This window comes from Podarcis erhardii (assembly GCF_964252035.2).
Source record: "Podarcis erhardii genome assembly, chromosome: 1".
Taxonomy (NCBI): domain Eukaryota; kingdom Metazoa; phylum Chordata; class Lepidosauria; order Squamata; family Lacertidae; genus Podarcis; species Podarcis erhardii.
The window spans coordinates 82,456,826-82,475,337 of record NC_138497.1 but is presented as its reverse complement, the minus strand read 5'-3'; the positions used below and the strand labels follow the sequence as shown (position 1 = coordinate 82,475,337).

At 41.0% G+C, this 18,512-nt stretch overlaps 1 protein-coding gene across 3 annotated transcripts in view; it reads left to right on the top strand.

Annotated features, from left to right (window-relative positions):
• The first annotated feature begins 5,793 nt into the window (after nt 1-5,793).
• Nucleotides 5,794-18,512, top strand: part of CD6 (CD6 molecule) — a 42,073-nt gene continuing 29,354 nt past the window's right edge. For all 3 annotated transcript variants that reach the window (XM_081837328.1, XM_081837327.1, XM_081837326.1), the window contains exon 1: nt 5,794-6,121. In XM_081837328.1, coding sequence (XP_081693454.1) covers nt 6,067-6,121 — 55 coding nt within the window. In that variant the 5' untranslated portion in view covers nt 5,794-6,066. The remainder of the gene's footprint in view (nt 6,122-18,512) is intronic.

The window sequence follows — 18,512 nt, the reverse complement described above, 5'->3', positions numbered from 1 at the left end:
TTGATTCAGTTCACAGGTGATTCTATCTAATTCATGCTTTCTGAAGCAATATGCAGACCAAATTAGAGCCATCCTTTGAAATAGCCACTTCTCCGAATTTTGCAACAAAAATTTTCAGCCGACAAATGTGTACAAAAATGCAAATATTGGGATGAAGCATGAATAAAATGCATATGAAACAACATACAAAAATGCACTGTAAAAGAAATTGCTTTGCAAAAATGTCCATGCTAGGCAAAATTAGGCTCAAAACATGTATATTAGGAAAAATTCACACTAAAATGCTGATGAATTTTCATTGGGACTTTAAAAAAAATGCAAACAGATCTAGAAATCCAGAGAACTGAACTTATGGTCAGAAAAAAGAACAAATGAATGAAATTTTGTCTATTGAAAAATGAGAAACTGAGCGAAACCGAAATTGACAGATTTGTCCACCCCAATAACAAAATTAACATGATTTCTGTAGGGTGTAAGGACTATACTGGTGGCATTTCTTGCTCATATCCATGCTTTTCCTTGATGTTTCCATTTGGCCTCCGCCTACTAGGCATCAGAGCTACTGTTGACATTTCTCCTCAGGAGAGTGGGACTGAGCAGCTGGATCTCACTCAGTGAAGGCAAGTCTTTCCATGTTGGTAGTTGCCAGGCAACAGATCCCACTGACACCTTCTGAGTCAGTTGGTTCTCACTCAGCCCATAATTAAGCCCATCTTCCCTTGCTGGATCCCTCTTCTGTGGTGTGTGTGTGTTTGTTTGTGTGTGTGTGTGAGAGAGGGGGGGGGGGCTACTCAGCAAGCCCATAAAAAAATATGTAATGGCAGAGAGCGAGAACAAGCAATCCTATGATTCTACAAATGCTACTCACCTCTGACTCCACCTGCAGTTTGCCTCTGGCCCTACATACTGCTTGTATGTGGCCCCCAACAGATTACCCTGTGAGAATGCAGCCCTTGAAATGAAAAGGGTTCCCTACCCTGGGCTCATATAATTCAGACAAGCCTTCTTATAATAATTTATACCACTATGACATGTCTCATACATTCTTTTGTACACTACTTGACCTCAAAAGGTAGCTTATTAATACTTTGAATAAATGAAAAAAGAAACTAGTACAGTAGCTGTCTCATATATGTCAGTAATCCTATCCTCTTCCCTTCTGAAGACTGTACATATCCCATTGCTAAAACATATTACCCCCATCATTCTCAGTCTCTCTCTCTCTCTTTTTTGCCTCACTTCTGGACGGCTTTCCTCAGAGATGATGGCCTGGCTGCTGCCTCACTCTCACACCTTCCTTTTGCCAGTCAGAGAGCTTTCTTCCATTTCCCCCAGCATTCTTAAATGCCAGCTGAGTGGGTCTTCTGCTGGTTACGCTCACTTATTTTTATCTTCCCCTGCTGTTTCCATTTTGCTCTTTTAGGCTGCAATTCTATAATCATCTTCCTTGGAAGTTAGTTCCATTGACCTCAGCAGGGTGCACTTCTGAGTAGACATCCATAGGGTTGTATTGCCAATTACATTGTGCTGGTGTTTTCGTTTCATTGCTCTGATTGCTTTTATGGTTGTTAACCACCCTGGAAGCTGTGCTAATAGGGCAGAGAATCAGGGTTCCCGCCCCCATGAAAACATAAAGAAAACACATTTTGAAATACACGTGACCTTCAAAAGACACATTCCTGAGGCTGCATCTCCTTTTTCCCATTTCAGGGTGTCTTAATCTTTTAGGATCGCTCAAGGTGTCCCACTCCAAAAATACTAAAATTTCCACAGTTTCAGCATTTAATATGTACCAACAAGATCCTCTTTCCAAGTAACAAGGCACTGTGAGAAGCAAAGTTGGCAGGTTCCGCTACAAATCCCATATACACTTGTAACCTGTAGACATAACGAGAAAAATAGGTACCGACCAGCTGAGATAACTATTTTCTAAAAAAAATAATTTAAAAAAAATCCTTTCTGTAACAAGGCAAAAGACATTTAACTAAATGAAATTTAATGAGGCATTTGTAAAGACAGTCATTGCTAGGGGCTGTTAAGTGGCAAATTGAAAGACGTATAAATCAACTCAGCCATTAACTACTGTGCCTCCACAATAATCGGCTCTGGGTGGTGAGTAATTAACAAATAATCAAGAGTGACATTTCCTTTTGGGCGTCATGGGGAGGGAGGACTGCTGATGTGAATGAAGCTGCAGGGGGTGCAAGGCAGCTGTGAGGTTATAGCTGTGGTGGACGTTCTGGAGGGACTAGTCTCCAGGTGCAATAGGCAGAGCTTCTCTTTGGGTCATCATGTAGCTTGCAGTGGGAGTCAGTCATGGCTATTGCTGTTACATGTCTTCTTTCTACCCCAATGCCAGCCTTGCTATTAAAACATTACACAAAGGGTGGGCAACTTGTGTGACCCCCAATCTTTTTGGATGACAGCTCTCATCATCCCTGACCATTGACGGTGCTATATGGAGCTGATAGCAGTTGTAGTTCAACAACATCTGTAGGGCTACAGATCCACCATGTCTGCCTTGAACAGACCGGAGGAACAATCACAGTGCTGCTAGGTGGAAAGATTTATCCTCCACCTCCTGCCTTTATTCCAGATTTGCCTGTTTAGATTATACATCTATAGAGGGAAGGGCAGAATGAAAGACACAGTACCACAGGACTGCAGAACAATGTTTTTCTGAGCGCAGAATTCTCATCTATTGTTTCTGTTTGTGAAGACAGGCTTGAAAGTGCCTGTAGAAATCTGCCATCTGTTTCTCCAGCCTATGGATTATTTGGGTTGCCCTTTTCTGCCTGGCAGTCGTATCCTGCACTAATTTAACAAGCAAATAAAGAGGAAGAGGGGAACATCTGATATGGAAATCTCATTCCAAATTAAAAAATGGCAGTGGTTCTTCTCCTCTGTGGCTGAGTTACAACCAAGCAGCTTGATACCCGCAACAGATTGTGTTTGTGTATGACTGGGGCCATGTGTCTCCTGGCACAAAATCCACTCTCTTGCACTGGCTCAAGCATATGGCTTGCACATTCCCCCCCCCCCATGTATTTCCATTTGGATAGTACAATGGAACTGCAAGAAGCAGAAGCATATCCACTTGCCAGCACTTCTTGCAAGATTTGGAAGCCACACTGTCTGCTTCCTTACAGTGACAAGTGATTCTTAGATGGTCTTCTCAAATTAAGTTCCGTTGGTTAAGGGAAATGGCCATTACTTTATTTTGACTTTGGGGGACTTCCTCGCAGCAGTGGACTTGGCACTGCTAATGCATGCATGTTTTGCACAGTGTCCACACAACATCCTCATCAAAATGCGAGAAGTCTACCATATCTGCAGAAAATCAATAAGGAACAAAAAGAAAAAAGGCAGAAATGGTAAATATAGACTGTGTGTGAGAGACAGACAGGCAGAGAGAGCATTCTGATGAGTACAAGGTTGTGTGGACACTGCACAGAAGTTCACAATAAATGACAGTGTGGCAGCCTCCTAGATCATGTCCAAAGTTAAGTCAAGATAATGATTTGCTGTGGGTCAATATGTCTCCGATATCATGTCAATCCTGCAGCCCCATGCACCAATGCATTTCTGTAGTGTTGACTGCTCTCCATTAGAGGGCAGCAGTTAAACCTCATGGGCCTTGCATGTGGTCTTTTTGTGTGTGCAGAGGACTTAGGGCAGAAGTAACTTTAAAAGTGTGGGGCGAGGTGACATACTTTTGCCTGTCTGTGGTTTCTTCTAATTTATCTGGGTAAGAGCACCAGATTAAAGGCCACAGGATGTGCTGTCCATTCAACTGGAAATGTTACTGCAGATAACAAATGGTTTGATGCAGTGCTCTTTTTTTCTTCTAAAAAATGTTTAGGGGTATGCGTAACTCTGCATCCCTCCAGCAAAAAACACTGGTTTGATGTGAGAGGCTTGTGGTTAGGGATAGACAAATCTGTCAATTTCAGTCCCCTAAGTTTCTCATTTTTCCAATCTTAAAAAATCACTTCTCCCCATTTCCACAAGAATTTGTGATTTTAAAAAATCTCATGAAAATTTGTCAGCATTTTAGTGTGAATTTCTCCTAATTAAAGATATTTTTGTATCCGTTTTTGCCTAACGTACACATTTTTGCAAGTAATTTGCTCTAATATAATATATTTTATGTTATTTTCACTAATACATGAATTTCTGTGGACACTTTACCCTAAATTACGAATGGCTGATTTCAGAATTCAAACTCCAATTACAAAATTGGAAAATTGCCACTTGGTTCTGCCTGGCTTAGGCAGCAGCCATAAAAATGATGTGGCTTCCAATATTACTTTTTCTTTTTCAAACTATTCTCCTGTGAATAAATGGTAAAAAAGCAGCTGTGACTTCAAAAGGCAGTTTGGTTTGCTCCAACCAGTCAAAAATATCTGGCCTTGCCAACCCTTCTGTGATAGCACAATGCCTCTCATTTTAAAAATATGTTGTTAATGATCCAGGGCGATCTGCAGATCTCATGGTTAGATTTTTGGACCTTCCATCTCTTCCATGACCCGTTACTGAACACCCTTTATTTCAGAACAAATATATATTTTCAAGAAATGGGAAAGTGGTGATTTAAACAAGGCCATCACTTCTGAAGGGTGATGTGATTCAAACCAAATTAAAAGATGTTCCATTTCATTGGATACATATCCATCAGTCTATCAGTCAATCTTTTCATTATGGTCAGTGACCAATATTCATACATATCTATCATACTTTCTACTTAATAACTCACCCTGAGATCAAAAGCCATGCTACTAGATCTTCTTTTGAATTCAAAAGAAGCTTTACAAAATGCTTGCTCAGACTCCTACAGGTTTTAATTATGGATTGAGAAAGTTTTGGGAAGGTGATACAGGGATGCCTATATCTGATGAGGAATGGCAGGCGATCTAGGTTGCTCTGCTTCTTTGGTCAGATTCAGCTAGGGTCAAGGAAAGCACTATTGAACTTACCCATCCTTGGCACTTCTATCTACAGCGGCTTTGCAGGATATTGAGTAGCAGATATAACAGCTGCTGGAGAGAATGCAGGTCCACCAGCTTTTTAAAATTACATGCAGTGGTCTTGCTCCAAAGTTGCTTTATTTGGGTGAAGTTTTTCAGGAAATGGAACATATAGCTAAACAAAAACTTTTACCTGACACCAGGCTTGCTCTCCTTTCTGTTTTTGATGTCGATGTTGAAACATTGCTTCGTAAAGACTTAGTTATATATCCCATCATAGCAGCTAGACTGACAATTGCCAAGTACCGGAGAACCCTGGCTGGAAACTTGTTATGGGATTGGACTATCCAAACTTGGATCTTGGCATTAATGGAAAAGTTGACCCACAAGCTGCGTATGCAAATAAATCTGATACACATCTGATAAATTCTATATCATGTGGTCCAGTTTTATTATATATGCTACAACGAAAGAACATGGTTTCTGCCTGCCTGGCACACAGGGGCATATGTGGGAAAGCACTTTGAGATGATTTGTATATTGCTAGCTGGTTTGACCAGGGAGGAGGGAGGTGGTGATTAGGGATTTGTTTCTTGCTCTGTATTTAAAAAATCAATATCTTAATATTGAAAGGAAGAAAAACCGAAACACTTGTCGGGCATCTAGAGGGAGAAGGAACATGAAGGTCCTGGAGCCAAAATAACAAGACAACTCCAGTAGCATCTACTTATGAGACAAAGAATGATGTGTATAACTATCTGGACCTTGGTTCTTTGTGTGTGTCCTCTGGCCATGAAGATGGATATCCTAATGCTGGTGGCCAGTATTATTTCACATGGGTTTCATTTTGCTTTCCTGCCCCCTCCCCACCCCCAATACCATTTTCTCACATTGCTGCACTTTTCAGTCTGCTTGAGTTGCCACCAGGACTAAGAGTGTACTGACAGTTTCCTGACGATTGAAACCACAAGCAAACGAAATAAACTACTGTATGGAAACTAATCACAACGTCAGGAGGAGAATGAAATGAAGAGCATGCTGGGCCTTTTCCTCTCCCCAGCTCTGAAGATCATTGCTGTTCAGTGCACACTCATGCACGATGGACCCGATGGATGTGCTGCTAATGACCCTTTCCTTAATGGCGATCAGAAAAGGTACCTCTCTCGATTTCTCGCTTGGTTCTGTCTTTTCATTTCTGTCCATGCTGGCTCTCTCTGGCTCTGTTCAGCTTTCTCTGAAAGTCCTTTAGATGCGATGACAGCTCAGTGCATCTCTCCATCTGCCATCCACAACGGTCCTTTCATTTGGCCCGTCTTTCTGCAGTAGATGAATACTCATCTGGTGCTGCTTTCTTTGAGGCCAATACCAGTTTGCAGCACCTGAGGCTTTCAGGTGCCCACGTATCTGTTTTCTTTGTTCTGCTCTCAAGTCAAGAAGAGACCATTCATTTGTGATCCCACTTCCTGCTGGCGAAAAGCAGTGGGTCGGGGTTTTTTGGTTAATACCCATACCCAAAAGGTTGGGAAAAGAAAATAATTTTCACCCTCATTACTCACATCTCTAAAACGGACATCACATGACAATGAATGTCAGCCTCTTTAAGATGTGAAGTTGACATATCAGACCAAGTGGCCTGCAGATGACAGGTCTCCTGTCCTGCTTCTGGACCAACAGAAGTGTCCTCATTATTCAGAAACCAATCTGGCATTTTATGCCCACTTGTTCTCACTATTTTTCCAAATAGGGGAAACACTGGGGGAGGGGACAGTTATGCCTGCTGTAATTTGAAAAAGCGACACCTTTCCACTTATTCCCAAGATGTGCATCTGAACTCAGAAGCCCACTTTCAGCTTAGTAGAAACAGATGGATACTAGAATCTGTCTTGAATTCCTCCTTCTCTCAGCATAGGAGCTGTTTGCCATGTTCTGAAAATTTAGCTCATGAATTTAGCTTCATGTCTCCAATTATCACTGCCTGAATCACGAAGGAGGGAACTGACTAGAGATTTCTTACAAATATAAAAGCTCTGCTGGGTTAAGCATCCACCTAGTCTAGCACCTTGTACCAAGGGTGGCTGGCCACAACTTGACCACTTCTCTTCTCACCCCAAACATTATATCATGTATAAACAAGTAGTTGTGGATTCCCAAGCCAATACAGACCCTTGAGGAACACCACTGCTTACTTCCCTCCATTGTAAGGCCTGTTATTTTAGTCCTACTCTTTGCTGCCTTTATTCAGCCTGTTACCAATATATAAGGGAATCTAAATTCTTGCTCCATAATTGCTAAATTTCCTAGTCTACGTTGCTTAATAACTACTATCCAGCTTTGCATGTAAAGTGAACCCAATATGAAGATTAAAAGGCAGAAGCCTATTGGAAAAAGCAGGGCAGGAATGGACATAAAAGTAGTCCCAGGAGAACACTGTGCTGTTCAAAAAAATTATAATAAAAAAATCATATATGCATATTACTAGCCTGGTTAAACCAGATGTGACGAAGCTGTGGTCCTCCAGACATTCTTGGACTTCAACTCCCATGAGCTCCAGCCAGCATGGCCAGTGGTTAGATGTTGTAGTAGTCCAGTAACATCTGGAAGGCAACACCATCCCCACTCCTGGCTTAGACCATCATATTAACAGAATTAAGTACTGCATCACTTTAATACCATTTATATAAATAACACAGGAGGCAACAGTGGACAGGGCCTTCTCTTTGATTGTACCCTGTTTATAGAATAAATTCCTCAGTGACACTCATGCAAGCCAATCTTGTAGTCCTTTAATTCTTATTCTCCCGAGCCTTTGGTGGCTGATGCAGAACCAGCCCTAACATTAGGTGGGGTGAAGTAGTTGTCTCAGGCAGCTGATTTTAAGTGTCATGAAAAGGTTATTACTGTTACTTTTTGACCGTCAGGGAAAAACTTGTGAGATTTTCTGCCTGGGTTGTTTGAAATAAAGTGCCCAAATTACTCAGCCAATTTTGGGCACTCTGCACCTTAAAAGTGGGGAGAGCGATATTGCGCCATTAGTTATTCTGTCTCAGGGAACAAAATGTCTTGGACTGTTGCTGGACTTATTGCTAGCACTGTAATTATTGCTAGCACTGTTCTTTTAACTGTTTTATTGGATTTTTGGTTTTGATGTTGTGTTGTATTGATTGTTTGTTTTTAGCTTACTGTTAGCCTCCTTAGACTCTATTGATGGATGCCTGTATGGGGGGCGGGGGGGGGGGGAGAGACAGTAATGATTCAAAACAGCACTAGCCATTGTGAACACCCAACCAGGGCATAGTCATTATTACAGATTCATTAATCCAGAATAGAAGGAAAATTTTGATCACACCTCTGCTTGGCCTTTAGAGCTCTTTTTCAAGAAAGGGACCAACACCGTTTCTGTCTTGTTCAATATGTACTACTTTATATGATGCCTGTATGGATGTCCTTATATAGGTCTTTTCTAGACAACCTTTTTATTGAGCATACGTCTTGATTTGTTTGCACAAAGCTTGTGCAGAAGTTACAACCATGTTGGCTGTTTATGAAGCATTCATTCTGGTTTATTTGTGGGGAGCTTATACAACATTGCCTCAAGCAATTGTTATCCTCCACATTCTGTGGCATTTTCCCACCACTTTCCTCACTGCAGAAAAATCCAGTTGCGGGGGCGTGGGGAGGGAGGGAGTTTGTTGAGCAAAAGTACCAAACCAACTTTGATTGCACAACCTGAAGTTGTTGGTATGTGAGTAAATCCCACCTGAAAATAACAGCAGTCTGAGAGCACCCAAAATAATGGAGATTTAGTTGGAATTCTATTCATTGTGCTTATGATTAAGACTTTTTTTTTTTTGTGCTCCCCAGCCACCAACTAATGCAGGTCTCCCATTTTACAGTGACTGAAAATCTGGTCTTGACTGATTTTTTTTTAATGCAGGCCTGAACAACTTATGACCCATCAAGTCAACTGCAGTGTAACAGTCATGTATTTTGTCCTGCCAGACACTTGACAGTGTCTGTTGTTCAGGCAAGCAGCAGAACCAAAAACGCCTATACTGTCCCTAGTGGGCTTCCATACATGACTGAAGGGCTGCATTTGACCTTGTTTCATGTCCAAGGCACACCTTTCTCCTAACACCTGTCTCACCTGAGAGCTGATTAAGGCTGATGGCCAAACTTGGAAGCAGGTCCGGGAATTTCTAAATTGTAATAATGGCTGGGTGGATTCTCACTGGAATCTTAGAGTGCAGGGAGAGGAGATTTAGCTCTTCCCACCGCAGCCGTGATCCCAACAGAAATCTAATTGGGACCAATTAAAGTGTGTTTTCTAAGGCAAATAGCAGCATGAAAGGCAGTTTTTGTCAGGAACACGGGTGAGGAGGGAAGGATTAAATTCTCCCTTTACATTGCAATTTGAATGAAATTTGCCCCCCCATGTCTATTACTACAATTTTTAAACTACTATGATACATTTTATTTATTTATCTTGTAAAATTTTATGTACTGTTTGAGTGTTTAAAAATACATTAAAGCGGTTTACAAAAAATGAAGCATTTTCTAGTGTCCTGTCTAGTTTGACCCATACAGAAACTTCTGCAGTCCAGACTAGATCCATCTTTGAAATGGTAAGTGCAACATCGTGCACAAGTCTTTGGGAATATTTCTCTGGATTGGGGCCACATAAGAGAAGGGGCAGGGAAATGAAAAATCCCTCCTGCAACATAAACTACAAGGGCATGTTGATCAATGCAGTAAGAAAGTAGATCAATTTTCCAGTACATAAATGGGTTTTTTAATCTCTAGGATTGTAAATACAATTATTTCTACCAATACAAAACTCATGTTTTAATTTAATATACTTGCTTAATTTTATTACTCACTGTCTTTTGACAACATTCCTTGCTTGAGCCTCCATCTCCATCTCCTTTTAAATGAGCATTTAAATTAACACTATAATAAAATCCATAACTGAACCTGGTTGCAGGCTTGTGTGTAGCGTGGGAGGTTGGTGATGAATCCTGAATTGTTCTAAAATAAGTTCCTTGGGAAATGGTGGGCCAGATTCAATTGCAACAGGGGTAAATAATCCCAGCTTCCTTGAAATTTGTTTAAACACCCGCCAAGCCAATGATCTGACCATTGTCTTTTGTTTCTTGGAGCTCTGGCTAATTAGCTGAGGCTTATTTACTTTTTGTGTTTTCAGTTCACTCTGCTGTGCCCCTGCTTTATGCCCACACAAACTAGACAGTTGAGTTAAATGTACAAATATACTTCATGTTTTAAAAATAAGCAGTAATTGGAGGGGGAGACAGCGGTCAGGATCAGGACCTCTCAGCATGGTGAAGAAGGTGTAACACCTTCGTCTTATGCTATGATCCTGGTGAAAATCACTACCCCAAAGCTGCTGTATGCATGGGGACATTTTTATTGCATGGGTCTGATTCTTCTCCCCGACTTTTTATGGTTGCTGTTTATTTATTTATTTATTTTAAAACAACAACAACAGAGGAGAGAATGTGCTCATACGTTTCCCATACTGACTAGTTTGGCCCTGAATAAAACGGTCAACATATGCAGAATGCACAGCAGGTCCTGCCCAAGATATTTTACTGCCTGAGGCAAAAGACAAGATGGCACCCTCCCATCCTATATATAAAATCCAATTGGACTGGCAGTTTTAGCTTACTTCAGCACTGGTGATAGTACAGTGTTTTCTACACAGCACCTGGAGGTAGCAGGTTAGCAGACTCAGGGGAATGGTGAGGGCTGGAGCCATACGCCCCTCCTCTACAATTGCTGCCTGAAGCAGCTGCCTCTCTCTGCCTTATGGTAGGACTGGGTCCTGGTGTACCGTACCAGTAGCGGAATACCTGCTTTCTACTATCTCTGTTAACATTCTTGTGCAGTTATTCCTGGCAAGAAGGTTAGTCGTTTCTTCTTTGATGAAGGCCATCAAATCATTTATCGTTTTGTCCATTTATGCGAGGTAAGGCCATGGCCTGACGCAAGTCACAGGGGATACCCTTACCTATATAAGCTTCCTACATGGGCCTGGTCACTTTTAAATGCACTTAACATATATGTGCATTATCACATAGTAATTATATCTAAGAGTGATCAGTGGCCTAGGTGTGTGTGCCACTAGAGTACTATGAAAGACCATATGAAAAGCTCTGCTGGATCAGGCCAAAGGCCCATCGAGTCCACCATCCTGTTCTCAACGCAGCCAGCTAGATGCCTATGGGAAGCCCACAAGCAGCATCTTCAGTTTGCCAGCACACTCTACACTTGTGATTCCCAACAGCTGATATTCAGAGGCAGTGGGGGTAGAATATAGTCATCACAGCTATTAGCCACTGGGAGCCTTCTATTCCCCAAATTTGTCCAGTCCTCTTTTAAAGCTATCTAAGTTGGTGGCCATCACTACATCTTGTCGGAGTGAATTCAGTAGCTGGAGTGCACTCTTTGAAAAAGTACCTTGTTTTCTCTGTCCTGAGCCTTTCAAAATTCAGCATCACGGGGTCACGAAGAGTCGGACACGACTAAACGACTAAACAACAACAACAGCCAATCTTATAGTCCTCTATCATTTGTCCTAAACTAAAAAAGTTCCAAATGTTGTAATCTCCCCTCGAAGGGGAGCTTCTGCAACTCATTGATTATTCTGGTTGCCCTTTAAAGAAACCTTTTTTGTCTCTAAAAATATCCTTTTTGAGGCGAGGCGAAGACCAGAACTGCACACAGCCTATGGTCTCACCATCGATGAGTGATGACATTAGACACGAAAAGGTCAGTGCTCATGTTAAGTACATGTAAATGTACCTTGTGCCTCTGGAAAGCTTACGCAGGTAGGGACTGAGCAAAATAACAAGATGGCTCCCTCCTCCCACGTTCCATGTACAGAAGTGAGCTGAACAGGCCATTGAATGTAGTTTCAACACCGGTGATGAGGCAATGTCCTCCACTGTACTTGAAGGTGGTAGGCTGCCTTATGGGGTGTGCTATGTGGCACACCACCAAAACATACCCCCTGCCTTCTGGCACCTGGCACCTGATGTGGTCACTTCACTTTGCTTAATGGTAAGGGCAGCCCTGATACCACTAAATGAGGTGGCAGAACCCTGAGATGGCAGAATGGGATACTCCACTACAAGTGGAGGATCATACATGTTAATATCAGACCCTCCCTATGTTCCAGGGGCAGTCCTGGATTTACAGAAGCCGTACTGGTTTCTGATATGATCCTGGAATGCCCCGCTTTTCCTTAGGGCATCCCTATTCTCATCAGAGAAATGTTGGAGGATATGGAGCCAAGGAGATAAGTAATTATACAACCTTTAGAAGGCAGCCCTGTATAGGAAAGTATTTTTAAAAAATGTTTAATGTTTTATTACATTTTTATATATGTTGGGGGAAGCTGCCCAGAGTGGCTGGGGCAACCCAGTCAGATGGACAGGGTATTATTATTATTATTATTATTATTATTATTATTATTATTATTAGAATATAATGTCCCTATTTTCATCGGAGAATGTTGGAGGATATGTAATATGTCCAGAAACTCACCGCAAGTAGAAAGCTAGCAAAGCAGGGCCAAGGCTAGGCTTGAAATATTCTCTCGGAGGAGTTTCTTTTCAACTTTCAATAGTTTTTTTTACATGGCAGAGCAATAGAAAAAAGGCATCCCCTCCCCGCCATCTGAACTGGCACAGTACATTTTATCCTGCTTGCCTGTGTAGTCCAGGAGCCGAGAGATTCAAATGGATCTGGAGCATTTTGAAATGGCAAACAATTGCCATCCCTGATGCTTTGTTTGTTTCAAGGTTCCTGTCTTGCATTTACCGGTTTGTTTTTGTACAGCTAAGTAAGCAGCAGTCAAGCTCTGCCAGTTTAGATCAGCCAGGGGCCTGACCTCTGGCCATATGATTCATTCTTTGGTGGATTATGGAAATCAGGCTTTTCTAAGGACGTGCAGCCAATGCTTTTGGGATGGCAGTAAACCTTTGTAGGAACAAGTTTCAGTCAGGGTGAACAAGATAATAGTATTTCCCTCCTCCTGGTGTGCCAGGAATCTTGCCCTCTGGCTGATCTGTAGCACATCAGTGAAAAGGGATTTGCAGATGAGCTGTAATAGGTTCCAAATGCTGTGAGTTTATCTTGATAGGAGCGGCGTGGCTGGCAGCTTCTGTGCGTGTAAGGCCATATGGGATCAGATCTTAGTTTGTGGTTGCAATTTCGCTTTTGAAAATACGAGGCAGGTAAATCGGTACGATTTAACCTAAAAGAACATGATTATGTTCATATCATGGTGGAAGCAGTCTGGCTTTATTCAGTGGGATAAGTCTTCAGAAATGGGAACTGGGGTAATTAATTCAGACCATGTGATGCTAGATGATGATAAACATCGAAGCGCTTCAGGGCTGGGGAGAATCCATACTATGCTGAGGCCATTTACTTCCTGTTCTGAAAAGATGCTGCTTTTATGTTGAAAGAAGGCTGATAGGCTACAGCAGAGAGATAGTCAGGTTAGAATGAAAGAGTGTGAGACTAAAATGGCATAAGCCCCGCAGGGTACAGCCTTCCAGGGGAGGGGGTGGGGAGAGAGACAAAAATGTTTAGCCTAAAATAACCCAGTTGTAACAATGAGTTCTCTTAGACTGTAGGAAAGCAGGGATGGTGCCCTGTTGCTTGGACTTAAGTGGCTTATACAGAATAATACCCGAGTGTGCAGCGGACGGGCAGACACAGTGACCTGATTTCTGAAGCCAAGCCCTCCTTTTGGTGCAAACAATTGCAGGCAGTACTCACTGCTGGAAAAACTGAAGCAGCTGCCTGGAAGGTTGTCTGTCGGCCAATGTGCATGGTCACAATATATCAGAGGCTGTTTTTATTGCCAGGCGCTTTGAGTTCTTCAGTTTAATATGATTAACTCTCATTTTTCAAGTATCTTTGTGTTTGGATTCCTGACCTTAGACTTTGGATCCATCAGACCTTTGGTGTCTGACCTTTCCATTGATCTTGGCAACGAGAGAAGACTTCAAGTGTCATCATTCTTAATCAGACCAAAAGCTCCTTGAGTAGACATCTTGATTGTCCTTGATTTGACTGTTTCAGAACTGACTACTTGTTTTATTTACAACAGCTAAAGATCTAATCTACTAACCCCAAAGGGGGAACACCCGCCCAAGCTGATATTTTGCTGATGGGATTTGATCCATCTTAACATTTTGTTACCCTCCAGCAGCATCCCGCTCCTGTATCACCCAAGGATGGTTCTTCGGAAAACAGAAGAAAGAGGCCTTCATTCTGGCCTAGGATGTTCAAGAACAAGACACACCAAAACAGAAAGTGTTATTTTTTCCTCCCTGCCTTGTCCGCCTGCAGGTTATTTTTGCAGCAGAGGAAGTTTAGATGACACCCATTACTAAAATAGATGGTTAATAAGAAGAGAAATTGGTGGATAAGTGACCAAGGATGATGAAAGCCTTTTCCTTTCAGTGTCAGCTGTTGCTCAGGCCAGAACAAAAAGCCCAAACATTGTAGAAGACTGGATCTTTCAGACTTGATGGTCCAGTGTCTGACCCACTGGGGTTGATGTTGTTTTCATGGTTTCTTGAAGCACTTTCTCCATTTGCTAGGACTTTTTTCTTGAGTGATGGCTATCTTTTATTTAATTCATTTTATTTTTAAACTCATTGTATGTATTATTTAAAATATTCAGTTAATAGATGCTGATATTTCATTGAGAAAGAGCAACCACATTGTTATGCTGTCCTAGATGAAAATGAAAAGAAGTTCATCTTACCTGGAAGTAGCTAATTCTTTGATGTCCATTATGATGTCTGACCAAATGTGCCAATTTTGAAGTTTCTGAGGGCCAAAACAGATTAAATCCATGTCCGATCTCCTGATTTATTTATTCATTTATTTAGTTACCTTAAATGCCCTGCCAGGGCTATTTTTCCTAAATCTAAACCACACACATAGCTGCTCTTAGACCTAGAGGTACCGGTACTTATATTTCCCCCCTGCAGTTAATAGTCAATGTGAGGGGGGGTGTTAAATCAGAAAAATGCCATGGATAGTGTTTAACCACTAAATAAAAGGACACATTCTACTCATGTAAAAACAGGCTGATTCCCGGCCAGATTGAGAAGGCGATTAGGTTGCCTACCCCTGATCTAGTTTGTTCTTAACTACCCATAAGGGGGCTAGGTTGTGCATCCAAATATTGTTCTGATTTTTGGATCACTATCTGGAGAGTTGAATGGCACCCACGATTAAGAAGCTAGTTGTTCCTATATATGAAAGCTTGAAAGATTATACAAAAAAAATTCCTTCCAGTAGCACCTTAAAGACCAACTAAGTCAGTTCTTGGTATGAGCTTTCGTGTGCATGCACACTTCTTCAGATACATGCACACGAAAAGCTCATACCAAGAACTGACTTAGTTGGTCTTTAAGGTGCTACTGGAAGGAATTTGTTTTGTTTTGACTATGGCAGACCAACACGGCTACCTATCTGTAACTTGAAAGATTATGTCTTTCCAACTGGAACAAACATAAAACGAGTGACTATTCTTATAATGATAAGAGTAGATTTCCCTTGCAACTTCCAACTCCAAATTGTGTTAGGAAAAGCATTTTTATAACATAAAATTATTTTAATATTCTGAATTAAATAACTCCCCAATATGTGTGCTTCCTAATAAAGCTTTTCTTTTATCTATTTCATGCAAAAAGTGTTGTGGTGGGAAAAATAGAAGAGAGGGGGGCTTTGATTCATTGGTTAGAGTTTTTGTTTTAAAACATAATTACAAGCAGAGGGAGGGAAATCACAAATTTCAGGCAGCAAGCCTCTTCACACTTACCCGGGAGTATGGTCCATTGAAGTCAGTGGGTTCTTACTGCTGAGCAGAAATGCATTGGATTACACTGAAAAAAGGCTTTGATGCTCCCAGTAACATTCTATTCTTATGCTATTCATGCCAATTAAAGTTTGTACTATAAAGCATGGATGCAAATGAGGGGATTATGGAGCTTAAAATGATTCCGTTTGTCTTGAGTTCACACTGCTAGCCAAAGAATTGGTTTATCTGTAATGGAGGCTAATCTGTTCTTATTCAGCATTCATGGTGGAGCTTGCAATGGAATAGCTGTCCAGTCTTCTGCTCTCATTTTGAAAAGATATTAATGAAAATATTCAGAGTTGTAATTACTTACTTACATACACACACACACGCGCGCGCACACACACACACACACACACACTATATATATATATATATATATATATATATATATATATATATATACTGTATATATAATCTCCTAGTCAATCATTTTCTTTCCTTCACTGAGATTTTTCTGCTCCACCAGTATAAATTATTTTAGACAAATAATTCCAAAAAATTCTGTCAGATAAATATTGGTATAGTATTCACTGAGAACTTAATTTTGAGGCAACATTTATTTTAATTATAGTGATCCTCCCTAACCACCTGTGGTTTTTCTTTTGGTTTGTGAGCTTTTTTATTGTTTTATTTACTCACTTATTTTATTTATCATTCACTAACAAGTCTGCATATATTTTTAGTCCTAAGTATTTTATGAGAATAAATTTCCAAGGAATGAATAAAAATTGCAATTTTGCTTACATGGATATGTATGGTGAGCAGATATAGTTAATGCCCAATAATCTCTATTTCTGCTCATTGATTTTATGCCCTGGGTGATGAAGGCTGTAACTAGGGATAATCTGTAGGGTTTTGTGAAGAGATACAACCGGATCAGAGATGGAATAGCCGCATTATCAGCGTATAAAGAGATTACATTTTATTATATCCCCTGCTCCTGTCTAATTGTGATAGACATGGACTTTAATGGGAGCATGAAGGTTAATGGAACATCCTCGGCCATTTTGCTTACTGCTTTGTCACCGAAAACAATTTGAATAATTCTAGCTCAGTGAGCATCAGTGAAAATTGCAAATCAAATAAGCACATGCATTGCCAAGTAAGAGGGCATAGATGTGTGTAGAATTTGCATATGCTAATTTATGTGCATCAATGCAAATTTAAAAAGAATTATAGTAATTTAAATAGAAGGACAATGCATCTCACCATAGTGGGGAAGGCTATGTTCAAGTGGCCGGCTCAGTCTGTTGCCCAGGTGCTGACTGGGGATGAGCAAGTACCATCACCACCCCACTCTCCTTTCTTATGATTGCATTAAAACAGACTTGGACTCAAGAGCCCTTTAAATAGTGGTTACCTTGAAATAAATTGGTGTCCTCTGTAAAGTAGAACACTATCTGCTCTGTTTGTAAAGCAGCAGTCTTATGTGAATATTCTTTGGAAAAAAGTGGGAGGGAAGGTTCTCAGTAAGAATTTACAGGATTGGGCTGCACACCAGATCCTAAGATAGTCCCTTTCTGATAATTTACCTTAGGCTGCAATCCTAAGCGCACTTGCTCAAAAGAAAGCCATATTAGACACAAACATTAAGACTCAATGTCCAAATAAATACGGACAGAATTGCCGTTTTATAATCTATTCAAATGCTTTATATGCATCTCAAATAAAATAGATGTTGACCTTTTTAGCTATTCTTGATTTTACTCCAATATTTAATTATTCTTCTGCTGCCCAGGTTGTCAGTGTGGTACTCTCCAGAAGTTATTGGTCAATGGGAATAGGTGCCCAGCAATAACCTGGGATAGCTCAGTCGGTAGAGCAAGAGACTCTTAAGCTCAAGGTCATGAGTTTGAGGCCCATGTTGGGCAAAATATTTCTGCATTACAGGGGGTTGGGCTAGAAGACCCTCATGGTCCCTTCCAACTCTATGATTCTAACACAAGAAATGGAAGTGGAAGGCCTGAAGGCCGCAGGTCACCCCCTCCCAAAATTTATTGTCAGAAGGAAATCCCTCCCCTCTCCTCCCTCAGAAAATCGTTCTGGTCCACATTGATATTATTTATTATTTATTTGTTTGTTGCATTTCCATTGCACCTTTGCTGCAAGGAGCTCAAGGAGGCATACATGGCTCTCCCTCTCCTCCTTTTGTCCTCACGACAGCGCTGTGGTGGGAAGGCTGAGAGACAGTGACAGGCTCAAAGCCACCCAGCGAACTCCACGGCTGAGTGGGAATTTGAACCTTAGCCTCCTAGGCAGACATTCAAACCATTACCCCACAGTGGTGCAAGGCAAGGAAGTGATCAGTCAAGAGATACCAAGTTAATTCTGAAAGTATTTTTGAGTCAGTATTTCACTGAGAGCTTGGTCTGGGACGAAAACTGCATAAGAGACTTGTTGGATTAGTAAATTTCACCTGTTTTCAATAAGGCTTTCCAAATGCCTCCGGAAAGCCTACAAACAGTACGTTAATTCAACTGGGAGCTGATCTTTAACATAACGATCATACAACATTTGTACAAAGCTGACAATTTTTCATTACAGTAATTCCACGGATTGCATTTTGTGTGCGTGCTACATTTCATTAAAGTTTCCTTACTACATAAATTAGAGAGTAACACATTTGTGGTCAGTGA